This window comes from Nyctereutes procyonoides, unplaced genomic scaffold, assembly GCF_905146905.1.
Source record: "Nyctereutes procyonoides isolate TBG_1078 unplaced genomic scaffold, NYPRO_anot_genome, whole genome shotgun sequence".
NCBI lineage: Eukaryota > Metazoa > Chordata > Mammalia > Carnivora > Canidae > Nyctereutes > Nyctereutes procyonoides.
In genome coordinates this window covers 21236704-21264362 of record NW_026575043.1, presented here as the reverse complement: position 1 = coordinate 21264362, position 27659 = coordinate 21236704, and the positions used below count along the sequence as shown (strand labels likewise).

At 44.1% G+C, this 27659-nt stretch overlaps 1 protein-coding gene and 1 long non-coding RNA gene across 3 annotated transcripts; one reads left to right on the top strand and one right to left on the bottom strand.

The window, feature by feature from the left end:
* Positions 1 to 61: 61 nt before the first annotated feature.
* On the bottom strand, positions 62 to 10231 carry RPP40 (ribonuclease P/MRP subunit p40). 2 transcript variants are annotated; one of them, XM_055323193.1, is made up of 8 exons: positions 10072 to 10231; positions 7930 to 8074; positions 6420 to 6488; positions 5748 to 5843; positions 4708 to 4833; positions 2818 to 3016; positions 2565 to 2699; positions 62 to 281 (listed from the first exon to the last, which is right to left on the bottom strand). In XM_055323193.1, the coding sequence occupies exons 1-8, from the start codon at positions 10192 to 10194 to the stop codon at positions 83 to 85; spliced, it is 1092 nt and encodes a 363-aa protein (XP_055179168.1). In that variant the 5' UTR covers positions 10195 to 10231; the 3' UTR covers positions 62 to 82. The 2 variants fall into 2 exon arrangements, with proteins under 2 accessions (XP_055179168.1, XP_055179170.1); XM_055323195.1 differs by lacking the exon at positions 10072 to 10231 and adding an exon at positions 9456 to 10054.
* A 273-nt stretch (positions 10232 to 10504) lies between these two features.
* LOC129508414 (uncharacterized) lies at positions 10505 to 19015 on the top strand. Its single transcript, XR_008664163.1, has 4 exons — positions 10505 to 10910; positions 11005 to 11149; positions 17877 to 17963; positions 18938 to 19015. It is a non-coding gene; the product is annotated as an uncharacterized LOC129508414 (long non-coding RNA).
* Positions 19016 to 27659: the final 8644 nt, after the last annotated feature.

Here is a 27659-nt window from a genome sequence, read left to right as displayed (position 1 = left end):
ATACAAACCTGAGTGAACACCATCAACAAAATCTGAAAGCAAGTATAAACAGAAACAAACATGATTTTAAGTTTTATATTTTTTATGGTGGACAGTCATCATTTGCCCCAACAGCCATCTGAAGCCAATAGTCCTGATTATTAAAAATCACAAAGTTGTATAAATGCTCTCCTCCTTTTCGAAAACCATGTTCATTTTCTCTCCACGAAACAGGACTGTCTGCAAAGCCTTGTACTGACAACGTAACCCAAGGAGCCAACTTTGGTTCATCAAAGTAGTGACTGAAAAAGAAAGATAAATCTTAATAAACAGGGAGGGCTAGGAATGTTCACACTTTTTTTTACTTATTTAGGATAAGTGGTATTTCTGATGTTCCCATGAAGCTTAGACCTTAGCTTTTATCTATAAAAATTAAGAGATACCAATTACATTCCTGATCCTATGTAGTGTATTCAATAAACGTTAACAATTACAGGATGCATAGAACCAACTTTAGCAGTTCCTATGCTTACTGTGCAGCATCATGTAAGATTCAAAAAGATGAAAAAACCCCAAACCACAAAGTATAGTAACAGCTTCCCTCCATTTAACAGTGTTGTTTAATCTCTGTTAACTGAAACACTGCAGAATAATTTATTGGATTTTTTTTTTAAGATTTTATTTATTTATTCTTGAGAGACACAGAGAGAGAGGCGGAGACACAGGCAGAGGGAGAAGCAGGCTCCATTCAGGGAGCCCGATGCAGGACTCGATCCCAGGACCTCAGGATTACATCCTGGGCTGAAGGCAGGCACTAAACCACTGAGCCACCCAGGCGTCCCTAATTTATTGGATTTTTTAAAAAAAATCCTTCTTACTGAGGAAATGAAAGTCCTACACTAATAAATGAAAAAAGGTACTGGGCTTAAAAAAAGAAAAGACTTGGGACGCCTGGGTGGCTCAGCAGTTGAGCGTCTGTCTGCCTTCGGCTCAGGGTGTGATCCTGAAGGCCTGGGATGGGGTCCCACATCGGGTCCCCCGCAGGGAGCCTACTTCTCCTTCTGCCCGTGTCTCTGCCGTGCTTCAGCTAGCAATTTTTTTTTTCGCAATTCCACAGGAAGTGGTTTATTGCTTTTAGAACAAAATAAGATGCTATTAAAACTTTTGTTAAGTGAAGAGAAACTGTTAGAACATGAAAACTTTTCTAAAACGGTATTTTTGTCAGCTGACAGATGTAGGCACTTCAACAGAGAAAACTTCTCGCCTGTAAAAACTGTGTGCACCCTAAGCAAACCACCTAGAAGCAGGGCTTGCACTTGCGGCCGGTGTACTGGGTGTCAGGTCTGACCTCCTTGCCCCGCCGCCTACGGCGCTCCTTCTTCTCCAGCACCCACTCTGTGTGTCTCATGAATAAATAAATAAAATATTTAAAAACAACAACAACAAAGAAAAGACTTCTTACACATTTAAAAAGTGAAGACTGATGGGCACCTGGGTGGCTCAGCTAGTTAAGTGCCCAACTTTTTTTTTTTTTTTTTTAAGGTTTTACTTATTTATTCCTGAGAGACACAGAGAGAGGCAGAGACACGGGCAGAGGGAGAAGCAGGCTCCCTGCAGGGAGCCTGATGCGGGACTTGATCCCAGGACCCCAGGATCACGCCCTGAGCCCAAGGCAGATGCTCAACCACTGAGCCACCCAGATTCCTTAGTGCCCAAACTCTTGATCTCAGCTCAGGTCTTGATCTCAGGGTCAGGAGTTCAAGCCCGCTGTTGGACAAGGAAAGGAAAGGAAAGGAAAAAGGAAAGAAAGGAAAAAGGAAAGGAGAAAGGAAAGGAAAGGAAAGGAAAGGAAAGGAAAGGAAAGGAAAGGAAAGGAAAGGAAAGGAAAGGAAAGGAGGAGAGGGAGGGAGGGAGGGAGGGAGGGAGGGAGGGAGGGAGGGAGGAAGGAAGGAAGGAAGGAAGGAAGGAAGGAAGGAAGGAAGGAAAAGGTGAAGACTGAGAAGGCATTATGCTTGCTTCACAGTCTTTTCAGCATGGGATCCGGAGTCTTCTGACATTCGATACAATGTAGCATTTTATTTACAGAGTACCTCCTCCTCAGATTAAAAAAACCCTACTGCCCTGTCCAATCCCTGACATGTTAATGCCGCCCAGCGCTTCCCAGGATCTCAGGGCCAGAACAGATGTTAAACATGATCTGGATTCAAAAACGGCCAAGTTGTTTTTAAAATAAAACACGTGCGGAACTCTAACATCTACCACAGATCATGACGTGTCCAAGAGTACTGCTATTTCCTTAAGTGATACTATAACTTCTGGAGCAGGCAAGAAAAACGAACAGCCTGTTTTCAAGAAGCTTAAACTCTACTCTTGGTCTTTTCCTAAGGACGTGCATTTGGCAATACAATTTCCCATCACCGAAGATAACATCTTTCGGGATGATGCTGTTACCACACCGCGAGCCCAAGCAAGGAAGAGAGGCGAAAGGTGTGTGCCAGAGCCCTGCGGTGTGGAACAGGAGCACCGCCCTCGGATGCCACGCTGGCACAGACCAGCAAGAGATAAAAGACCAAAAGCGCTCTCACCACAGCTGTTCCAAGAGGAGGCAGATCTTCTCCGGAAGTATGAAACCAGTGATCGTACACAAATAAGCTCTTGCCACCACTGTGCTTGGCTGAGGACAGCAGTAGGTCGATACGAAGCTATTAGGCTCGTTGGTGCTGTCACATGCACACACAAAGAGAAAGAAAGAACACACATTGGCATCTCCCGCGTGATTCCTCCGCAAGGTACAAACCCCTGTGAAGGGCAAGAGGCCGGGCCAGGAGCTCTACGCACAGATCTGCGCGACTGAAGACGGCGCCCAGCCAGTCCAGAAGCTCGGGGGCGCTGCAGGCCGCCTCTGGCTCTCCCCGGAGCGCCCCGCTCCGCAGCACCGGGCACTGCAGCTCTGTCACTGTGCTCAGGGCTATTTTTGGTTGAAGCTCCTGAATCCGGTAATTGGAAAAGTATGACATCATAGTTGATTCTTCTGCACCTAAAACACACCATGTAAGGTAATCTGAATCCTGAAGACAAGCTCAGGGAATCCCTGAAGCTGCTCCATCCCCCTGCGGCAGTGCTGGGGAGCAGGTGGGGTTAAATAAAAGAGAAGCGAGTTGTGCAAAGCTGTATTCAAATTAAAAATCATTCAGGTTCCTCTGGCTCCCTGAGCCCAAATTCTGTAAACATTCATTTTCTTTCAGTTTTCCTGGAAAAGCATAATCCTTTCAGATTCAACCCTTATTAGTTTCGTCATTTGCTCTAATAGGAAAATTCTGACTTACTGAATAAAAAAAGCACTAACTCGTGTATAAATAAAATTAGTGAACTCTACAGAGAGAGTTTATTTGCATAATCTCTGTAAAGGAAGCACAAGAGGAACTGAATGACAGCAGAATCTCGTTTAAGCTGGTCTTTAAAAACCCAGTAAAATCCAACGTATCCTCAAGGCTATTCCAAGAGCCTTGGATGACAGGAATGGTGGTCCCCTTGGGAGCAACGGGCAGGCTTGCTTGGTGTCCAGTGCAATAGAAATCATCTGCTTTCCCCACCCCTCCTCCACCTCAGAGCAAAGGGCAGCGGGCTCACTGGCCAGGATAAACGCCTAGAGTTCCTTTTAAGCTCAGCATCCCTCTCCTGCAGGGCGGCCCCTGCACGTGCGGTAACCCCCGGCCCACTGCCTATCACCCTGCAGGGAGCGGGAGCTGCTGCACTGATGCGAGTGCTTCCCTCTGGCCACTGCCACTGCTGAGTAATTAAATCCCATTTGTGTCTCCTGCCAGCATCCAGGAAACTGCAGCCTAACTTCTTGGCTTACAAGTGGAGGAAATCTCACCCGTTCCCCAGTGGCTGACAAGCCTTTAAAATAACTGGAGCCTTAGGAACACAGAGCTCTCCAGAGCCCAATGCACACGTGATCCTCAATGAAGACTTCATGCACCTGAAATGTCAGTCTGTGCCCTCCTGTACCTCTATCCTCAGTAGGAGAAGCAATGAGATGTTACAGACTGAAGATTCATGCAAGCAACCTAGAGCCCCCAGTGACCAGAAACCCCCCCTGGAGAGCAGATGGATACGTGTAGCTCCCAAATGGACCTATGTGTCCTCCCTATTCCCCAGGAAAGAGCACTACGCCATCACAGCTCTGATGATCTGACTCAATGCAATCTTGCGACGGACCAGAGACCCATTCTACAAGGAGCAAGGCGCACGGCAGTTGTCAGCACATCAGCACGTGTGGTGACCACACAACTCACGTGATTTAACGTTCTAGTAGGTTCCAAGTTACAACAAATTTAATCTGAAGTTTAATAGTTTGCCTGATTTTTACCCTGTAATAATCAACATGTTGTGTTACTTTAAAACACAAAGCCAAGGCTGTTTGAGGTAAGATGCAAGAAGGGAGGGGGGAAGAAATAGAAGTTGGCTGCTCTGAAGCCCGTGTCAAGATCTCTGGATGGACACAAACCCAAGGAAATGGAGGTAGATGGCCGCATGCCCAGATCCTCCTGAACTATGGCTCCGGGGGAAAGCAGGGGTCCCGAAGCAGCTTCCCGAATAATGATTATGCACACAGGTACACAATACCCTAGACCCCAGAGACGAACCACGATTCAGTCCTCCACAACTCCCCTTTAATTAACAATTAGATTTCCAAATCATTGTACTGGTACACAATTTACATACCTGTATGATGCCAAGCCAAAAGAAAATCAAATTTCAAGGGCTTCTTTTCCTTGAAGGACCAAGATATTCTTTCGTACTTCTTAGAATTTGGGTTAAAGGATAAATCCATCAAATCAATGGAAACAACTTAAAAAAAAAAACGGAAAGAGGAAGAAATAGTTCATTCGTATACACGCAGCCTGCACTGTGGAAAAAGTCCGATAGTAAGAGGCATCAGCATTTTTAGAAATTTTATGAATAGGGGCAGCCCGGGTGGCTCAGTGGTTTAGCACCGCCTTCGGCCCAGGGTGTGATCCCGGGGTCCTGGCATCGAGTCCCATGTCGGGCTCCCTGCATGGAGTCTGCTTCTGCCTCTGCCTGTGTCTCTGCCTCTCTCTCTGTGTCTCTCATGAATAAATAAATAAAATCTTAAAAAAAAAAAAAAAGAAATTTTATGAATAGCAAAAATTACCTTGCTCTTCTGGCACTCCTTTGGTTTACCAAACCAAAACTCTGCCTTTCACAGGCATTTCTAGCATTGGCAATTAGTAACAAGAGATGTTTTAAATTCATACTTTTTCTAGGTCACAGCCCAAGAGGAGAGGCCCTTGGAAAGTCAAGCCTAATCTGCGGACGTGACAGCCGCTGTCATTCATGTTCAGGCCGGACACTCCACACAACTGTACCACCTCACTCACAGGGGTGCCTCCTCTAGTATCACAGAAACTGGGTGAAAGTAAATTCTTCACGAAGAACAAGTTGTAGGCTCTTATCTTGGGTTCATCAGTTTGAATTTTTGACCCAAATCCTACATATTTAATGGGCCACTCCGATTCCGTGATCCTTAGAAGATGCAGCCCACAGCCGAGGAGAATCAGAAGCAACAGCAATCTTACTCTCTCCAAAGCTCAGCCCAGAGCCCCACGGGTCAGAAGTCTTAAAGCCAAGAAAAAGGCATGTTCCTTCTGAACAAGGGAATGATGGCAATTCTAACATTTAAACTTCAATTGCTACAGGAAGATTACTGACTTGTTAGAGACCGATGGGAGCATAATACTTACTAAATTTCATGACTTTTCTGCCAGAATATTGAGATGGACGACCTTGAAGGCCAGTTTCTTCATAAGTGTCTTTATCCAGTGATAAAATTAATTTCCCTATAAATCAAATAATTTCCATAAAAGAGATGTTAAAAGTATGACATGTTCTCTCACTCAAAGAAAGCACAGCCAGTTGAGCAGTTAGATAGGAGCAAAATAAATTACAAAGATCTTCTTTATGACACAAGGACGTTAATACATATGTCTTATTTATGTCCAGAGATATTTTAATATGTTGTACATACAAGGACATTATTTATGACAGTGAAAACAGACATTATCTAAATTTCTGTTAAAGAAAGAACGGTTACACAAATCATGGTATTCCCCTTCAGATATCTTCGAAATCTTAAAAATAGTTAAGTCAGAACTATATGCCCTGATAGGGAAAGATGTCTATGACATATTGAGAAAAAAGAAAATTGAGAAACAACGCAGTAGAATGTAATTTATGTTAAAAAAAAAAAAAAACAAGCTTTATGTGTGTTTATAAATTCATAGAAAATGTGAAAAAGAATAAACACCAGCCGTTAACAGCAGTTCATTCTAAGAAGGCGAGTGAATCTGGAGATTTGACTTTTTTTTTTTTTCTGTATGGTATTTAACAGTAAAGAAAAAAAGAAGCGTTGTTACCGTTTGGCAGCAGGGCAACAGTATTATCTTCATCGATATTTGTGTTGTGTGTTAGTGCATAGCACGAACCTGTAAGAGAAAGGCCAGATGAGAAATTAAGACAAGAAAAAAAAAAAATCACACCTGCAAAAAGGTAGTGGATTCTCTTCACACGGTAACGTATCTTCCTGGTGAGTAAGGGTCGGTATCCACCACTGCTCCAGCTCGCTCAGTAAGCCTAAAACCCGCCCAGGGCGAGCTAGAGGACACAGAGGCCGTGCTCCAGCTCGCTCACGCCCCCACCCAGGGCCCACCTGTGCCAGGTGACCACCACGGAGCAGAGAATGGACTCAGGGCATAGTGTGTGCCTCCGGGGAGGCTGGCGGTGAGGCACAAAGGAGAATACTAGGTCAGTGCACACCCCTGAGACGACGGGTTCCAGGGAAAGACTCAAAACGTGCCAGGACCTTGTGTGACATTAGGAAAGCCGTTCAGTCTCTGTGAGCCTCACTTTTCCTCACCTGTCAAATGGGGATCGTGGGCCTACTTCATAGAGGTGTTTCAAGAGTTCAACTGGTTAAGATATGTAAACGCCCCCGTTACAGCCAGTGGCCACATTATGAACAAAGTAGGACCAAACTTCAAGAGATGAAAGGACTACAGCTGACGGGAACCAAGACCACACAGGGCCAGCAGCACCCGAATGAGAGGAACTGCATGTAACTGGGTTCTTCACAGCTCCGTCTACAACAAGAGAAGGGGCGGGCTTACTCACAGGTGCAGTGAAGGGAGAATCCCTAATGACAGCCTGAAATATGGTTTCAAACTAGCGACCCCTAGGAAACAAGTGGAACGAAGCAACCAACCCAGCAGGTACGAATGGATGTGGGGTGAGCAGAGAGGGTCAGAGCCACAAAATCATAATGAGCACACGGCCTGGTAAACGGCCGCTATGGTGACATCAGGGGATGAACTTTTTGAGACGGCTGAGGGGAGAGTGCTGGGAACATAGTAGTCTCTGTGGCCACACACCCAACAGCAGTGTATTCGAACACACAGATCCCGGGGCACCTGGGTGGCTCAGTGGTTGAGCATCTGCCTTCGGCTAGGATCTGATCCCAGGATCCCAGGATCGAGGCCCAGCATCAGGTCCCTGAGTGGAGCCTGCTTCTCCTTCTGCCTGTGTCTCTGCCTCTCTCTCTGTGTGTGTCTCTCATGAATAAATAAAATTAAAAAAAAAGAAAGAAAGAAAAAGAAAACACAGATCCCAAGACTCTCTCCTCTCCCTGAATCCTTGTTATGTTGCATCCCCAGGCCACACGTGGACAAGTGTCGTCAGAAACCACCATCTAAAGGGACCATGAGAAGCAGCAGGGTGAGGATGCTGAGGGAGGGGGAGTGATGCATGCACGTGGCCACACAGACTATCTCCAAAGGCCCTGGTTAGGACAAGAGAAGAACCCTAGTGTTGTGATGTAATCTAACTATACTTCCTCAGTCTTGCCACGTTCACAGACAAGGTTCTTCTTACCTTTCTTCACAAAGGTGTTGATGAATTCCTGTGTAATCAACTCATGAAGAGGTAAGTTCTTCACGAAGTAATAGGGTCCAGTTTCCATGACGAGGTTCTTCAGTTCTTTCGATAGTATCCCACACTCAGGAATCAGAAACGAGACCTATTGGAATGTGTCACGTAAGTCTTATTTTCAAGGAGATCAACCTCCAGCTTTTTAAGGATGTTATAACCTATGTAGGCTGCTAACTAGTCCCCCCACAGGTTTCTATAAAACCCTAAAGTTAATTTACCCGTCTTAGGAGAAGAGAAATCTGACAATTCACGTTTTTCATTTTCTGTATTCAAACATTATAGGAAAGCGAACAAGCAAAAAAAAAAAATGTTATTAACGGAAAGCTCTTGCTTGCATTTCATCTTTTGCAAATAAGCACTATGTTTTATGTCCTGCCCACTGCTCTAATTAATTTTTAGGGAAATACGGTACAATGGAATAACCCTGGATTTTTTTTTTATCCTGGTACCAGGCTGGAATCAAGAGGACGGTCCCTTAGGACAGAAGGAAATTAAAGACATCCATCAGTAAGAGGCTCCTGGGAAGCAGAAGTGCTTCTGGCTGTTTCCGCTTTCTAGGCAGGTGTGCGGGGGCGGGGCAAGGTACCCCGGGCTGCGGCTGCGGCCAGAGACCCGCTCTCCCCTCCCCCCGCAGAGGAGCTGCACCCAAACTGTTTCAAGTGTTGCCCGAAACGGTTTCAAGGGCTGCCCGGTGCTCCAGACCTTGGAAAGCCCTCTCCCAAAGCTCAAACATCAGTCGATTCCTGAGACACGGGGTCACCACCTGGGTCTCTGGGAAACAGCCGGTCAAGCCTTGGTGGACAGGAGGCTGATGAATTCAAAATGTTAAAGGCAGGGCAGGCCGGGTGGCTCAGCGGTTAGCGCCGCCTCCAGCCCATGGCGTGACCCTGGAGACCCAGGATCCAGTCCCACGGCGGGCTCCCTGCATGGAGCCTGCTTCTCCCTCTGCCTGTGTCTCTGCCTTTCTCTCTCTCTGTGTGTTCTCATGAATAAATAAATAAAATCTTAAAAAAAAAAAAAACTTTTAAAGAGCAGTTCACCGGCAGTCGGGTGGCTCAGCGGTTAGCGCCGCCTGCAGCCCAGGGCCTGATCCTGGAGACCCAGGATCGAGTCCCACGTCGCGCTCCCTGCATGGAGCCTACTTCTCCCTCTGCCTGGGTCTCTGCCTCTGTGTGTGTGTGTGTGTGTGTGTGTGTGTGTCTATCATGAATAAATAAATAAAATCTTTTTTAAAAAAAACTTTTAAAGAGCAGTTCGCGGGCAGTCGGGTGGCTCAGCGGTTAGCGCCTCCTGCAGCCCAGGCCGTGACCCTGGAGACCCAGGATCGAGTCCCACGTCGGGCTCCCCGCGTGGAGCCTGCTTCTCTCTCTCTGTTTCTCATGCATAAATAAATAAAACCTTTAAAAATAAAATAAAACGGAAAAGGCTTAAAGCATTGCTCGGGTTGTTTCTGGAGCCTCGCCGCTTACGTGGGCCGGTGAGGAGGGGCCCTGGCCCGGCGCTGGTCCCCGTCCAGTCCTGCGGGACGCCGGAGGATCAGCCTCACCGATGCCCCCGCGGACGCCGAGGCCCCACGAGGAGGAACTCGCACGGAGCGACCGGCGGCGTCACCCCGGGAGGCTCCCGAGCGGTGCCTGGAGCAGGGCCGCCCAGCCCGCGCCCGGGGACCGCGCAGGGCGAACCTCTCTCGGAGACAAGCTGGCTCCCCTGCAAGGCTCTGGCCCGGCCACCGGCTCCCACCAGGCAGCAGCAAGAACCGCGCGGGGGGCTCCGCGTCGCGCCCACGTCCCTCCCGGGGAAGCACCAGCCGCGGGACCGAGCAGCCAGCGAGCTCTGCAAACCGCCCCGAGAGGAGAGGGCACGGCCCCCGCGCCCGGCGCATCCTGGAACTTGTATTCCTGCAGCTCCGCGAGCGGCCACTCTGGAGCACAGGAGAGACTACAATTCCCTACATGCCTGGCGACGAGCCCCGCCCCCTCTACGCGTTAAGGGCGGGCCCGCTCCGAGCTGAACGCGACTTTCCCCAGGCCCCTCCAGCTTCCGGGGATGAAGCGATGCCCGAGAGGCCGCGGCGGCCGGACTCACCCGGTAGTTGTGATAGTGCGTTTCCACCAGATGCCGGTGGCGCGACTTGTCGTGGCCGAAGTTGGATTTCTCGCAGACCAGCAAGTGCCGGGGAACCTCTCGCAGCCGGCGTAGGGTGGCCATGCTCTCCGCGGCTCCGGCGCTGGGCGGGCCCGGCGGGCCCCGCCCCTCCTCGGCTCCCCGCCCTTTACCGTCATTCCGCCCCGCCCCTCCTCGGCGCTGCGCCCCGCCCTTCCTTGGCACTCCGCCCCCTCCTCGTCACTCCGCCCCTTCCTGTCGCCCCGCCCCTCATCGTCACTCCGTCCCGCCCCTCCCTGTCGCCCCGCCCCCCTCTGTCGCCCCGCCCCCTCATCGTCACTCCGCCCCTCCTCACCACCACCGCCCCGCCCCTTGGGCATGCGCAGTTCTGCGGCGCCGAGCGGGCTGGGGCTGCCTGCGCTCGGTGATGGGCTGGAGCTGAGGCCGGGCCTGGGTGCGGGAACCTCAGCAGAAGCTCGCCCGCCGGTACCTGCAGCCGCATATTCATCACCTAAAATGGAAACACCTGGCGCGAGGAAAGCCGGAACTTGCCTTCTCAAACCCGTCTTTCTCCCCTTGCCCCCCTCCTCCCTTGCGTCTGTCTCTGGCCGAGCATCCTCCTCCCCCTGGTCCTTCCCCAAAAGTTAAGGAACTCTGCGCAGGAGGAGACCTCACCGTTGCCTTTTCCTGCCCTACAGTACGACTCCTTCGGCGCCACTTTAAGATCCTTTCTTTAAAAATCCCATCAGAACGGCTTTTAAAAATGTGTTGCTGTTGGGGGTTGCGGAGAAAATTCATTTTTCCATGACTTTTCCAATCAGGTACCGCATTGGTGCAAAATTCATTTTTCCATGACTTTTCCAATCAGGTACCGCATTGGTGCAAAATTCATTTTTCCATGACTTTTCCAATCAGGTACCGCATTGGTGCAGGCTTCCCAAAGCGTGTGCCCAGGCCCAGTTCTGTGCAGAGAGGATGCGGAACAGCAGGCTGATAGGACTTTCTGGAGCTTCAGTTTTACTATGAGATTTGCAACAGCTGAAGTTAAGCAATTTACAAGGTAAGTATTTAAAAATTTTAAACTTGAGACAAGGCTGGAAAGTCCATCTGCCCATTAATGTCAGTGACCTGTGCCTGAAATGTCAGACTATCTGAGAAAACCATGAAAAACACTTTTCCCCGTATTTACTTTTAAGGATTTTATTTATTTATTCATGAGAGACACACAGAGAGAGGCAGAGACACAGGCAGAGGGGCCCGACGTGGGACCCATCCCAGGACCCCCGGCGTCACGCCCTGAGCCAAAGACGGATGCTCAACTGCTGAGCCACCCAGGTGCCCTTCCCCTTATTTTAAACAGGAAAAATTATAGGGAATAGCAGGTGAATTAAAAAATTCTACCAATTTTCTAAGTCCTGGTATGGCACCTCGATATGTAACCACTGTCCTTTTAGGAGATCAGATGTTTAAAACACCAATTTTTGGTCACCTCCCATTTAAGCAGCAGTGGCCTCTCTTCAAACACCCTCAGATGTCTACACCTTTGCTGACACTCCAGAATTTGCACAGTGACCAGTGTGATTTTAGGGTCTGCCACTTGTATTTGGAATCCAGGTGAATGTTTTCTTGCAAGCCATGTAGTTTAAAATGTCTTAAGTTTTGGAAACTCAGTATAAATTGTATCAGCTAAAAAGAGACAGATGAAGGGCCACTAGGCAGTCTGCTTACTCATGACTCCACTGTTCTTCCAGGGAAACAGTACTCGAGGACCTGTTCTGTGGGGTGTGCCTGTAGCATGAAATAGAAGGCAAAAATCTCATTTATTTTAAGGACTAAAGCTGTAATTTCCAGCAAAGCTGGGACTGAAGAGTCCTCAGGCCTCCATCCCCGGTGCTCTGGGGCTCTGTCGGTAAAGGATTCATCATTTCTCCCTGCCTCCAGCTCATCTCTCAGCATATACACAAGCCTCAATGTGCGTTAAGCAGAACACCTCCTTTGACCCCATATTCCTCTGCATTCTCACCATTGTGTTTCTCTGCTCCGTGAGAGCCACTTCGCACCTCTCCTGAACCCATTCCATTCTCGCTTTACTCCACATGACTTCACGGACTTGACTTTTGTCGAGGTCGCCAGTGATCTCCATTTTGCCAAATTCAAGGCCACATTTGTGTTCGCTCAGTCTTTAGATGCGCTTGACACAGAAGATGCAGTTGAGACTTCTTCCTTGTATTAATTGTGTTCTCTTCTGTTCTCTGTTCCTGTTCTCTGATGCTCTGGTACCTGGGGCCTCGTGGACCAGGGTGGGACTGCCCCTTCCAGGGTTAGCTAACTCCTACACACGGCAAATTACTTGTGCAGTGAGCATGCCTTTCATTTGCCAACCTGGAGTTTACAACCTGAAACACTCCAGGCTCCTAATACCCCAGGGCCAGGTGCTAGACACCTGGGGGCAGGCCCTGTACTCCAGAGCCCATGGAAACTATTCAAACTAGCCATTCCTCAACCTACTTAGTCTCTTTACCCCGCCTCACCCCTTCCTTCCCAGAATAAAAGCTCTGACAGATGCTCTCCCCTCACGCCCCCTGTGTCCTGACCAACCTAGACACGCTCGTCCTTGTGGCTCTGTGGCCTGCCATTCCTCCTGATTCTAGGGAACCGTGAGCAAAATCTCTTCTTTTATGACAGTCGTTTCTGTGCACGCTTGCCATACCTGTTAGAACAAATCCCTGAGCACATTTGAAAAAGTCCTTGATACACTTCCCTCTGGAGTTCTCAGAACCTCCCTGCTCCTGGACTCCATCCCCCTGACCTTGCTCTGTCTTCTTCCTCCTCCAGATCTCTTCCGCCCTTCTCTTTCCTGCCCTCTCTTCCCAGAGTGATCCCGCATGGTCTCACAGATTTCAGTACCATCTATCTGCTAAAAACCACCAGGCCTGGGTCCTCATCCCTGGGGGGCGGGGGGCACCCGGGGGGGGGCACCCAGGTGTCATTCCTGACTCTTCTTCCCTTCTTACTCTATGTTGGATCCCACCACAAGTCTCTGGCTTGTTAGCTCTGCCTGCAACAGGCATCCTGGTTACAGGCTCTTCTGTCTCCATTTCTCCACTTTCCCCTCAGTCGGCTGCCAAATACAGGCTCCTAACCACCTCCCTGTTCCCTGTCTTGCCCTCCTGCAGTCTGTTCTCTACTCACTCAGCATCCAGGCTGATTTCCCAAAAACATGAAAAATGTGATACAGACATAGCTCATTTTATTGTACTTTATTTTACCTCGCTTTGCAGACCCTGCATTTTTAATCAATTGAAGTTCTGTGGCAGCCCTGTGTGGAGGAGGTCGATTGGTGCTATTCTTCAACCACACCTGGTCCCTTTGTGTATCTGTGTCATATTTTGGTAATTCTTACAGTATTTCTAACTTTTTCATTATTCTATTTGTTATGGTGACCTGTCATCAGTGATCACAACTCTGAAAGCTCAGAGGATGGTTAGCATTTTTTGGCAATAAACAACTTTTTAATCAAGGTATACTTCTTTTCGACATAATGCTATTGCAAACTTAATAGATTATAGTATAGTGTAAGCATAGTTGTTTTTTTTTTTTTATTTTATTTGAGAGAGAAAGAGAGCATGAGCAGGGAGAAGGAGAGGAAAGAATCTCAAACAGACTCCTCACTGAGTGTGGAGCCCGACACCAGGCTCGATCTCATGACTCTGTGATCTGACCAAGAGTTAGATGCTTAACCGACTGAGCCCCTCAGGTGCCCCATAACTTATATATGCACTGGGAAACCGAGAAATTTGTTTGACTCACTTTATCAAGTATTCACTTTATTGTGGTTCACTGGAATCAAACCCACGATATCTCTGAGGTAGGTCTGTATATGCTACCCACCCCTTGTTTAAACCCTACCTGGCTTTAAACTGGCTTTTCACTGCAGTAGAATAAAAGCCTAGCTAACCTGGCCCCTGCCTTCCTCTGCAGCCTCATCTCCTACCTTGTTTGTTCATACTATTATTTGTCTGACTTTCTGGTATCTAGAGCTGAAAGCAGTCTTAATTGACAAACAGATATTAGATCATCAATTCAAGAGCATAACAAAAGTGTCTAAGGATGATGGGGCAGGAATGGCAGAAAGGAAAGAAAGAGAGAGAGAGAAAGAGAAAGAAAGAAAGAAAGAAAGAAAGAAAGAAAGAAAGAAAGAAAGAAAGAAAGAAAGAAAGAAAAGACAAAAGAAAGAAAAGAAAAAAAGAAAGAAAGAAGGAAGGGAAAGAAGAAAAAGAAAATGGAAGGATGGGGCAGCCCCGGTGGCACAGCGGTTTGGCGCCGCCTGTGGCCCGGGGTATTATCCTGGAGACCCGGGATCGAGTCCCACGTCGGGCTTCCTGCATGGAGCCTGCTTCTCCCTCTGCCTGTGTCTCTGCCTCTCTCTCGCTCTCTCTGAATAAATAAATAAATAAATCTTAAAAAAAAAAAAGAAAATGGAAGGAAGGAAGGAAAGAAAGAAAACGAAAGGAAGGAAGGAAGGAAAGAAAGAAGGAAAGAAAAGAAAGGAGAAAGAGAAAAAGGAAGAAGGAAAGAGAGAAAAGAGAAGCACAGGAAATAAAACATAACTGATTTGTATATATACACCCAAAAGAATGTAGTAGCAAATGAATTTTTTTTAAAAGCCAACCCAGCAGCCTTGCCAAAAAAACAAACAAACAAAAAAACAAAAACAAAAAACAAAAAAACACCACCACAACAAAAAACCTTTGACTAGATTCTAACAAGACAAAAATATACTTAGTATATCTAAAAGGACAACAATTTTATACATCATATTTTGGGGGCTACCATGCAATAAAATTAGAAGCACAGAAACAAATATGCTCAACTCTAAAAATTGTTAGAATATTATTATATATAAATTAATGCCTAGGTTAGTGTGCAAGTTCAAAACACAAATATAGTACCTATAAATATACAGTTGACCCTCGTAAAAGACAGGGAAGTTAGAATGCTGACACCCCCTATCTCCTGCAGGCAGAAATCTGCATATAACTTTTGACTCCCCCTGAACTTAATTACTAATAGCCTATTGTTGACTGGAAGCCTTACTGATCACATAAACAATAAGTTAACACATAGTTTATACATGTGTTATATACTGTATTCTTACAATAAAGGAAACTAGAGGAAAAAATGTTAAAATAATGAAGGAAAATACATTTGCAGTACCGTAAAGCATTCACGAATAAGTGAACCCACACGCTTCAAACCCCATTATTATTCAACCGTGCATGTAAATACAGTGAATCTATATTGGTGAACAGAGCGAGCTCTCCAGCTCAAGCTCCAGGGGCCGTTCATCAGGATGCAGTGCCAACCTGGATTCAGTTAGCATCATCCCACTATGGGTGGGAGCAAGAAGAAAGGTGGTCCTGGGAACTGTAACTGTTGAAGACACTGCTAATAAATCAGAGGCCTCCCTCCTGCCAAGCCTAAACTTGACCTCAGTCCTCCAGGCAGCTGCCACAAATGGACAGGTGTTGGCGTACAAGATCAGAACTACCCTCTGGGGGCACCTGGAGGGCTCGGTGTTGAGCTTCTGCCTTTGGCTCAGGTCGTGATCCTGGGGTCCTGGGATCGAGTCCCGCATCAGGCTTCCCACAGGGAGCCTGCGTCTCCCTCTGCCTGTGTCTTGCCTCTCTCTGTGTGTGTCTCTTATGAATAAATAAATAAAAATAAATAAAAAAACCTCTGATGGCAGGCAGCAGGGGAACTGGGTCCAGTGGCTGCAGTGGGAACCATCAGTGCCCCCCCCCCCCGAGAAGGATGTGTTATCCCCTCCAAGAGAGGACTTGCATCGCTGGGGGATAGACTCAGAGCCAGATGGCTTGGCCTCCTCTCCTCTGACCGGTTGGGAATGGGTGGAGCCCGGGAACATGTTAACAAGGGCAGCTATGTGGACTGTGTCTAGGTGTCCCAGTGGAAGTGTACAAATGAAGGAGTATTTTAAAAACAGAACACAATGTTATATGTCAATTAAATCTCAATAAAGCTGGGGGAAAAAGAACACAAAACAGTCACACCGTATGACTAAAGCTCTGTCACATATGTTCAAATAAAAAATTTTGGAAGGGAATTTGGGAATGGTTGACATTTTTTATAAAGCTCATTCTTTTGTTTAAAGTAAAAAAACATATGTTTAGAAGTAAATTGGTACATAAATTTAAATCTTAGCTTCCCAGAGACTTTAGATATCTAGAATGAGGCATTTCTGTGTACCTGGAATTTACTATAATGTGAAAACTATTAATCCATAATGCAGTTGATGAAATAATATACATTGACAGAGAAAGGAGGGGTGCGTGGGTGGCTCAGTGGTTGAGCTTCTGCCTTTGGCTCAGGGTGTGATCCCGGGGTTCTGGGATCGAGTCCCGCATCGGGCTGCTTCTGTGTCTCTGCCTCTCTCTGTGTTTCTCATGAATAAATAAATAAATAAAATCTTTAAAAAAAACAGAGAAAGGAGCAATCTCTAACTTTATATATAGTTATCAATAATTGTGTAATAATATATATACTACATATGCGATACTGAACCTCTATAACGAATCAGGCAGTACTGCAAGCACTTTACATTAATTATCTCACAAGAATCCTCTCTGAGGTGGGTTTTCATATCTTCATCTTAGAGGCTAATTAGTAAACAATGCATAGAATCGAGTAAGAAATCTTAAAATGTGAAAGACTCAAAAAACACAATGTTGAAAGAGAAATGGAGGTTACATATGTATAGTTGGCACATACTTTGCAGAAAGCTTAGAAACTTGCAAAGTTAAACAATATACTACTTAGAGGTACATATGTAGCAAAACTATAGTGAAAATGGAATAATAATTTTTAGAAATTTCAGACGAATTACTACCTAGGAGGGGAGGTAAAGAGTTGTATTTGGGAAGGGCCATGCAGATGGCGTCAAAAGTAGTAGTAACATTTTATTAAGCAGGTAACAGGTACAGAATGTTTGTCTTTATACCATATAATTTCCTATGTGTAAAATAGTTCATAATTTGTAAGAATTTTATTTTAAAGATTTTATTTACTTATTCATGAGAGATGCACACAGAGAGGCAGAGGCCCAGGCAGAGGGAGAAACAGGCTCCATGCAGGGAGCCCGACGTGAGACTCGATCCCAGGACTCCAGGATCACGCCCTGGTCCCAAGGCAGGTGCTAAACTGCTGAGCCACCCAGTGATCCCCGATAATTTGTAAGAATTTTAAACCACTTTATTGAGATACAATTCACGTCCTGTATAATCCACTCATTTAAAGTGTATAATTTAATGGTGTTTATGCACAGATGTGTGTGTAACTGGCACAAGTCAATTTTGGATCATTTTCATCACCTCAAAAAGAAATTCCCTGTAGCTGTCACCCCGGTACCCTCCCACCTGCCTTCCCTAGCTCTATGCATCCATTAATCTTCTTTCCATCTTTCTAGATTGGTCTTTTCTGGACAGTTCATATAAATGGAATCTTATAATATTTAGACTAATATATATTTAGATAATATAGTAGACTATAATATACTAGACTTGCGACTGGCTTCTTTCACGCTGCATAATGTTCTCAAGGTTCGTCCAAGTTGTAGCACGGGTCCCTTCTTCCTTCCCTGGTACAGCTGGCACAATAAAGTAAAAATTTGTCTTGAATGCTAGTGCTTGGGGAGAAATAGCTTAATTAGAAAGAAATGAGGACAATGAAGATTTCTCTGCAGATTCTAAAGGATCTTAAACTACTTCCAGGATCTCCAGAAGTGGATGGCACTGGTTCTTGTTCTAGACCCTGACTTCATTTTTTCCCTCCCAGTCTGTGGAATACTAAGCTGTGGGGTGAGTGATTCCCAAGTGAATGTGGGGCAAAGTGATATAAGAGTTCTTTGATGAGGAAAAGCAGACAAGAACTGCTGGCAGAGGTATAGCAGGAGGGGTGGGGAGGGAAGGAGGGAGGAATAGGGGGCAGAGCTGCTCACAGGAAGGGAACCCAGCTGTGAGCAGAGGAATGCAGAATAAAAGGCAGAAGTACCCCTGGGACAGATTGAAGGGAGATGGTGATGAGGTAAGAACTTTGGGTGAGAGAAGTCCCCAAGTTCTCTGGAGACCCTGCCCTGGAGCTGGGGAGCAGGGCATGGCTAAATCCCAGGAAGGATGGGGAGGAAGGGGGGCATCTCATCCACAGCACCAGGTGTGAACTTGGCCTCCATGAGCATTGGAAGTATTCATTTATCAAATCAACAAGCTCTTAATTAAGCTCCCGCTGTGCTAAGCTAAGCCCCAGAGAGACTTTCTCTCTGCCCCAGCTTTGGGGGACTTGCCATGTCACGGGAACGATATTGATTATTTCTTTTCCATCTCCCCACAGTTCCTGGAAGAGTATTCTTCGTAGAATGGGCAATTTTGCAATTATTGTTAGTAATTGAAGAAAGGAAGCTTTTCACATTCAACTCAGAATTTCACATTCAGAGTTTCTATGAAAATGCAATATGTTAGATGTAGAACTATATATCTTTGGCTTTAAAGTTAACAAAGAAAATGAAAAAAAAAGTAATTTTATAATATTAAATGTCCACATTGATGTCAATGGGATTTTTTTTTTTCTCAGAGAGTCTCTACACTTAGGAACTTAAGCAGTTGACAGAGGGGGTGAGGAAAAATACGTAATAAGTGGCACATGCTTTATCATTTCCCTGCATCTCATGGTACTGTGATGATTAATATATACGTGGATTTATGGCTCTGAAAGTTCTTCAGGGCACATCTGCTTACAATTAAAATGTGGATTTCATCTTTATTCCTTTCGAATTCAGTTGGATCCCCCAGTAGCCCTGGAAGGACTGCTGCATGGAGGCTGGGCTTCTCTCCTTGAAAATGTTTATTGGAAAATAAAAATAAGTTGCCTTGCATCAACTAACGGCCATAAGAGCATGCTTGCTTTCATTGAAGAGCGTTAGTATTTAGTGTTTTTGTGGAGATTTGCTCTCTTTGTAGCATCCCAGCCCTGTGTGGATTCGGCACACGGTCCCATTTCTATACCAGTGATGGCACTGGGGACTGTCACAGTCTAATACTTGGTATGGACCAAGTCCTGGGAACGTACTGGAATTCTTGGAAGCCATGTCCCTCTTTGGTAATGCACATGCCTGTGAAAGTTAGCTGCGGTGTGATTCTAGACTCAATCCATCTTGTCCTTTTTCCCAGCTGTGGCGGGCAATTGGCATTTCTGATATTAGAAACTAAAAATGTAAAACACAGAAAGAAAAAAAAGAAAGAAAAAAGAAAAGTCCTCTGGCTTGTGAGAGCATCAACCTGCACTTCAGCCTTATTCCTTAATCACCCTGGAGGAAGGGAATCTGTGAAACGTGGAAATATCTGGACCTAGAGCCAATCCGCGAGAAGCTAAATAGTAAAGACGTGGAGCCGAGGAGAGTGTCTTTGCCCTGCTTCTGCAATCCCCGTGCAAAATAATTACCAAGCACGATGTTGAAACGAATGCTTTTTATGAATATAAACCTTAAAATCAAAGCCTTATTAAATCCCTTATTCACAAATGGGGACAGTAAAATGCCAGATTCTTTTAAAACTTCAGATTTTCTAACCTTCCTGGCTTCTGCTCTTCCGAGGAAGCACTCTGAGCTTTGAAAAGGAGGCAGTCCTCTCGGACAGGAATGTCCAGTAGAACAGGAGGTGAGCCACGTCTGTAGTTTTATATTTTCAGCAACGTTACAGCAAATAAAAAGAAACAGGTGAAACTGACTGTAATACTATTAACTTATTTAGTCTAATGTATGTAAAATATTATCTTAAGGTGTAATCAACAGAAAAGTTTTGATGAAATATTTTCCCTTTTTTTTGTATTAAATCTTTGAAATTCACTCTATTTTGCACTTTTCAGCACCTCATAACTTAGAGGAGCCACAGTCTAGGTGCTGAGTGCTCATGTTGAAAGGCTGCCCCCCTGGAAGGGTGACTCTTCTCGACCTCAGGGAGGTGACTTGCCTGAACATCCCCTTCTCTTCCAGAGGTGTCACCCCTTCCCTGCCAACCTCTCTCCTTGGCCCAAGGTGAGAAGAGATGGTGCCCTGAGAAGAAGTTTCCCAAAGTAGACCACAGCTTCCCAATTGCTTCTTGGGGGGTCCATTCCCCCTTCAGACAGTGTGGAGAGGAAGGTGGGGAATTCTGTGTCTTCAGATCTATCTTCAGCCTTGGCCTCCAGAGTTTAGATTTGGAGGGAATAAAAGGAAACTCTTATTTTGCAATCTGGCCTTGAGCCCTAGTGGTCAGGCTCTGGTCACCTATTCCCTCTTGCAGTGTGGGGTTTTGTGTGAGTTTAAGCACCAATCACGTACATCTGCATCTACATATGTATTTCTGTTTAACTCAAGAGATGCAACTTTCTATAAAGGAAGAAGGAAATCAGCACCTATAGGATTTGCCTACTGTTTGCCAAGTAACTTATAATTAATACATCATTGCATCGTGACATCTTATCTGCAACTGGTGTATTAGTTAGCTATTGTGTAACAACCCACCCCAGTACTTACCTAGCTCATGACTGAGCTGGTCAGCAGCTTAGGCTGGGCTCAGCAGGACCGGTCTGGTGTCTGCTCTGCTCCTCCATGCATGTGTGGTCAGCTGCTGGTTGACCAGGGGGCTCTGCTGCTGAAGGGTGAGTTGACTGTCAAGGGGGCACCGTGGTTCTCTTCCTCCTGGCATCTCATCCTCCAGCTAAGGCTGGACTTGGAGCCTCTCCAAGGCTAACATGGACTTGGAGACAGCTGTATTCTGAAAGGAAAAACAGAAGCATCTAAGACTGGCCGACTGTCATGGTCCCACTGCATTCTCTTGGCCAGAGCAAGTAAGACCAGATCTGATGCAAAGTTTGGATGAAGAGAGTCTGCCTCTGAAAGGGAGCAGCTGTAAAATCTCATTGCAGAGGGCGTGCGCTGCCAGGAAGAATGAATTGCTGCTGTTTTTGTAATCAGTACCCTTATGCCTCTTCTTGCAAGAGGTTTATACAACTGTCGTCCAAAGAAGTCTGTCCAAAGCCCCAGAGCTACTAAGTGGCTGGGCTGGGACCCTCCTGACTCCACCTGACTGCAGAACTCCCCTGACTCCACTAGTTCATACTGCTCCTGCAGCTTCCCTAGTCATCAGAGGTTCTAGAAAGTGAGACTTCTGCAATAGAAGCAGAATTCCTTTGAGATCGGCATCCATCTCATACTCTTCACATGGGGAGTAATCCCCTTCAGAGAATGCTGAGTGTCTTGGAAAGACTTGGGATAATTTAGGAAAATGGCTGAGGCCTGAGTTTAGGAAATCAAGTCTTCAGCAATACAGTTTTCCTTTCTAATCATAGGAGAAATTTGAAAACACGTATAATGCACTCCACATGTTTGCAAATTCTTTTCATCCCTTTTTGGTATCTGTAGGCCATTAATGATTTTCAACACAGACTAAATCAAACTGCTGTGCCCGGAGCAACCTCCTATTCTGAAAGCAACTGACATAAAGATAGATCTGCTAAGAAGACATTTCCTCCTATTGTAGTTTAGACAAATAGCTGAGTTATCTGAAGTAGTCCTTTGATTTTAACAGGGCAGAGCTGTTTTCTAAAACCCCAGAGCACACACACATCACTTACAGCAGATGCATCCCTGGCCTTGAATCTTATTCAAGGGCTTCTTATTAAGTCAGCAGGGGGGTGGGCAGTGGCTTTTGAAATTCCCAGAACCCAAATTACAGCAGATCAATCAAATCCAAATCCCTGGAGTGGGACCTGGGCATCAGCATTTTTAGAGCTCTTCGGGTGATCACAGTGTCTGACCAAGGCTGAACAGCACTGCTTTAAACCAACATCACTGGGTCAACTAGTTCCAAATAGTTGATTAAATAAAGTGTAAAAATGTTTGCTGGTGAGTGTAACCTTTCAGTCTTATCTACCATCACCTGCTCACTCTCCCGTGCACAAACAAGCCTCTCGTACTAGGTTGGTTCCCGTCCACACAGCTACACGAGTATGGTGTATACCACGTGCAAGGCACTGCACTAGGTGTCCTGGTGCTTGTAAACATCTTTGGAAATGAGGACTTCTCTAGAAAAAAAAAAATGCATCATAAAAAATCAAAACCATGTGACTTACCAAATTGAAGCAAAAATGGAAAGACCCTAGGAACTCACCCAAGGTTTAGGACAGTAATACTGTGGAATATTAAAATCCACCTGACGATGCCCTGAGCAAACATGTTGTACTTTAACACAAAACACAACAAAATGCTGCTGTTATTTTGAGATACAGAGTTAGGATTTTTATGCAAATATGTAGTATTTAAATTTTAACTAACATAAGGGCACTGGGTGGCTCAGGAGGTTAAGTGTCAGCATCTGACTCAGGTCATGATCCCAGGGTCCTGGGATGGAACCTGAGTAGGACTCCAGTAGGGTTTCTCCCCTGCCCCTCCCCGAGCTCAGGCGCTCGCTCGCTCTCTCTCTCTCTCTCTCTCCCCCTCTCTCCCTCTCTCTCTCTCTCCCTCTCTCTCAAATAAGTCCTAAAAATAATTGTTTAATTGACATATGCATACAGAAATATATGCAGACACAATTCATGTAAAGCTCAGTGTATTATTACAGACTGAATACACTTGTATAACCAAGAGCTTGAACCAGCTTTGCTCAGGCTCCCTGACAATCACTCTCCCCTTCCCTCTGTCACAAAGGTAACCGATGTCTTTTTTTTTTTTTAAGATTTTATGTATTTATTCATGAGAGACACACAGAGAGAGACAGAGACATAGGAAGAGGGTGGAGAAGCAGGCTCCCTGCAGGGAACCCAACACGGGACTTGATCCCGGGACCCTAGGATCATGCCCTGAGCCAAGGCAGACGCTCAACCTCTGAGCCACTCAGGCGTCCCACAAAGGTAACTGACGTCTTAAACGGCTAACACTGCAGATTAAATAAAGATCACTGCAAAAATCTCTCATGCTGTTGCTTTGTACTCAACTCCTCCCCCCACCTTATCCCTTGGCAACCACTGATTGTTTTTCATCCCTATAATTTTTCCTTTTCTAGAATGTCATGTAAATAGAATCATATGATATATAGCTCTTGGTGTCTGACTTCGCTTAGAGAAATGCATTTAAGATACATGTTTGTCCTTGTGTGAATCAATACTTTGCTCCTTTTGTTGCCAAGTAGCATCCTACTGTATGGATGCGCCATAGTTACTTATTCACTCACCTGTTGAAGACCACTTGGTTTATTTTTATTTATTTTTATTTTTATTTTTATTTTTTTTTTTGACCACTTGGTTTATTTCCAGCTTTTTGGCAGTTATGACTAAAGTAGCTCTAAATATTCACACACAAGTTTCTAACATTAGTTTTCAATTTACTTCACTAAATACGTAAGAGTGGAACAGCTAGGTCGCCTAATGTTTAACTTTACAAAAAACTGCTAAATTATTTTCCAAACACTGTACCATTTTGCATTTCCAGTTCTAGGCATTCCAGAGTCTCTCAGAAGTACTGCTATTTGCAATTATTTTTATTTTAGCCATTTCTAATAGGTATGTGGCTTCAGCTTCATTTTGAATTAGAGTTTTGCTGAGTGAATGTGGAATCCTGTGTTGACATGGACTTTTTCCCCTGCACTCTAAAGATATCATTTCATTGTTAATTTGTCTCTCATTCTCTGTGATATATCATCCATCATTCATATTATTATCCCCTGTATGTAATGTGGTGTCCTTCCCTGGTTGCTTTCAAGATTTTCTTAGAATATTTGGATTTTTGCAGTTGGACTATGATGTGCCTAGGTTTAGTTTTATTTGTATTTTCTTTTGTGTGTTTTAAGTTCTTGATTTAAAAATTTAGGTTTCCTACAAAATGTTGGGTTTTTAATTTTTGATAAGCTCAAGTTAATTCCTTTTCCTTTTTTCCACTTTCTAACTTTTTAAAAATAATTTCCATTTTTCTGCTGAGTTTCCACATCTGTTCATTAATTATGAGAATATTTTCCTTTACCCCCAGGAACATATTTATAATTGTTGACTTCAAATCCTTGTCTGCTAACATCTTAGATATTTTAAGGATAGTTTCCAATGCCTGCTTTATGTCTCGTGTATAGAATACATTTTCCTGCTTTCTCACACATCTTATGATTTTTAAAAATTGCATACTAGACATTATCAACGATAGTTATAGAGACCCTGGATTCTGTTGTATTCCTTTGAAGAGTGTAATTTTCCTAGCACAGTTAACGTGCTAGACTCAAAACCTCACCTACAGTGGGTACAGCTGAAATCCTCTTTTGGGCTGGGTCCCCTAAGGGATGCTCTGCACATATGTAGTTTGAAGATCTAACCTTAATTTAGGGAAAACTTACATATATATATTGGAATTTACGCCTCTCTTTCTCCCTTCCAGAATTCCTCCCCTAACTTTCTACCTACTCTGCTAGTCCCAAAATATGTTCTCCCTGACACCACCAGTAAGACTATGGTTTTCTGCCTACATGAGTCATGTGTAGATTGTGAAGTGCATGGAGGCAAAAAGACCCAAGTTTGCAAATATTACCTGTTGCAATTCTCATCATTCAAGAGTAGACTCCCCTCCTTTTCTGCTTGCTTTCTGGAAATATATACATATATATATCATATGTGTATTATATATAAGTACATATTTCCATATAACTATATATAATATTTTGTCTAGATTTTATCATTGTTGTCTGTGAGAGTTAGTTCACAAGCTACTTCACCATTATTTGAGGCCAGACCTCAGTTTTATTTCTTCATTAAAAAACATAGATATAGGGCAGCCTGGGTGGCTCAGCGGTTTAGCTCCGCCTTCGGCCCGGGGTGTGATCCTGGAGACCTGGGATCGAGTCCCACATCCGGCTCCCTGCATGGAGCCTGCTTCTCCCTCTGCCTGTGTCTCTGCCTCTCTCTCTCTCTCTGTGTCTGTTATGAATAAATAAATAAAATCTTTAAAAAAAAACATAGATATAAATGGAATTATATAGTTGGTAAACTTTTGCATCTGGTTTCTTTTCTGCAACATTATGATGGTGATATTCATCCATGCATTGTATGTAGCCATAGCTTGTTCATTTTTTATTTTTTTATTTATTTAATTTTCTTAAAGATTTAATTCATTTATTCATGAGAGACACAAAAAGAGAGGCAGAGACATAGCCAGAGGGAGAAGTGGGATCCTCAAAGGGAGCCTGATGCGGGACTTGACCCTTGGACCCAGGATCATGACCTGAGCCCAAGGCAGACACTCAACCACTGGCCACCCCAGGTATCCTAGTTTGTTCATTTTTTAAAACATTATTTATTTAAAAAATTTTTAATAAAAAATTATTTTTAAACAACATAAAATTTACCACTTTAAGCATTTTTTAAAAGTGTACAGTTCAGTAGCATTAAGTACACTCACATTTTGTGCAACCATCACTTCCATCCATCCATAGAATTTTTTTCATCTTGTAAAACTAGATACCTCATATCTAGGTACCTCATGTGAGTGGAATCATACAGTATTTTTTCTGACAACCTTATTTATTGTGGCATGTGTGTGAATTTCATCTCTCTTTAAAGCTGAATAATATTTCATCGTATGTATTACCACATTTTTTCAATTCACCCATTGATCAACACTTGGGTTTCTTTCCCTTTGGCTATTGAGAATAATGCTACTATAAACGTGTGTGTAAGTATATATCTTAGTGTCCTTGATTTCAATTCTTTTGGGTAAATTCCAAGAATTGGAATTATTGGATCATGTGGTAATCATATTTTTAATTTTCTGAGGAATCATCATACATTTTCCATAGTGGATGCACCTCTTTATATTTTCACCAGCAGCACACAAATGTTCCAATTTCTCCACATCCTTACTAACATTTCTTATTTTGTTTTTTTTTGCTTGTTTGTTTTAAAGATTTTTAAAAATTTATTTGAGAGAGAGAGCAGAGTAAACAAGACAGAATACAAGTGGGAAGAAGAGGGAGAGGCAGGCTCCCAGCCAAGCAGGGGCTCACTCCCAGAACCCTAAGGTCATGACCTGAGCCAAAGGCAGACACTTACCTGACTGAGCCAATCAGGTGCCCCTGTTTGCTTGTTTTAAATAATAGCCATCCTAATGGGCATCATGTGGTATCTCATCATGATTTTGGTTTACATTTCCCTAATGATAAGTGATACTGACGTCTTTTCATGTGCTTATTAGTCATTTGTGTATTTTCTTTGGAGGAACATCTACTAAAGTCCTTTGCCTATTTTTAAATCAAGTTTTTGTTTTGAATCACGGATATTAATATGTTACTATAAATTTGATTTGCAAATATTTTCTCCCATTCTGTAGGGTTGCCTCTATATTAAGAGTGTCCTTTAATGCACAATTTTTTTTCATTTGACCAAGTCTAATTTGTCTATTTGCTCTTTTGTTGCCTTTGCCTTTGGTATCATACCCAAGAAGTGACTGTAAAATCTATTATCATGAAGCTGTTCCTCTGTGTTTTCTTTGAAGAGTTTTATAGTTTTAGCTCTTAAATTTAGATCTTTGATCCATTTTGAGTTAAATTTTGTGTATGGTGTAATTTCTAATTTTAGTAATTTGAGTCTTCTATCTTCTTAAATTAATCTAGCTAACAATTTGTCAATTTTATTGATCTTTTCAAATAGCTAACTTTTGGTTTCATTGATTTTTTTATTCTCTATTTTATTTAACTCTGCTCTAATCTTTATTTCCTTTCCCCTGGTAGACTTGAATTTAACATATTCTTCTATTTCTAATTCCTTAAATTGTAATGTTAGGGTATTGATTTGAGATCTTCCTTTTTCATGTAAATATCTATAGCTATAAATTTCTCCCTTAGCTCTGTTTTTTCTGGGTCCATTAAGTTTTGATGTATGGTGTTTGTTTTCATGCATCTCTAAGTATTTTCTGGTTTCCCTCGTGCTTTCTTATTTGACCCATTTGATGTTTAAGAGTGTGTTGTTTAGGGGCACCTGAGTGGCTCAGTCAGTTGAATGTCTGACTTTAGGTTTCAGCTCAGGTCATGATCTCATGGGTCATAAGATTGAGCCCCACGTGGGGCTCCACACTCAGAGCAGAGTCTGCTTGAGATTCCCTCTGACCCTCCCCCTGTTCTAAACCTTTAAAAACTATTTTTATCCACAAGTTAATATCCACAAATTTGTGAATTTTCTAGTTTTTCTTCTGTATTAGTTTCTAACCCTATCCTGTTATGGTCAGAGAAGATACTATATATGATAATTGTCTTGTTAAATATATTGAGACTTATCTGGAGCTTAACATTTGTGGCTTACCCTGCAGAATATCCTTACATATATTTGGAGAAGAATGTGTATTCTGTTATTTCTGGGTACAGTGTTCCATATATGTCTATTGAGCCTAGTTGGAATATCTATCATGTTGTTCAAGTTCTCTATTTTCTTATCTTCTGTCTGGTTATTCTCTCCATTACTGAGAGTGCGGTATTAAGGTCTTCAGTTATTTTTGT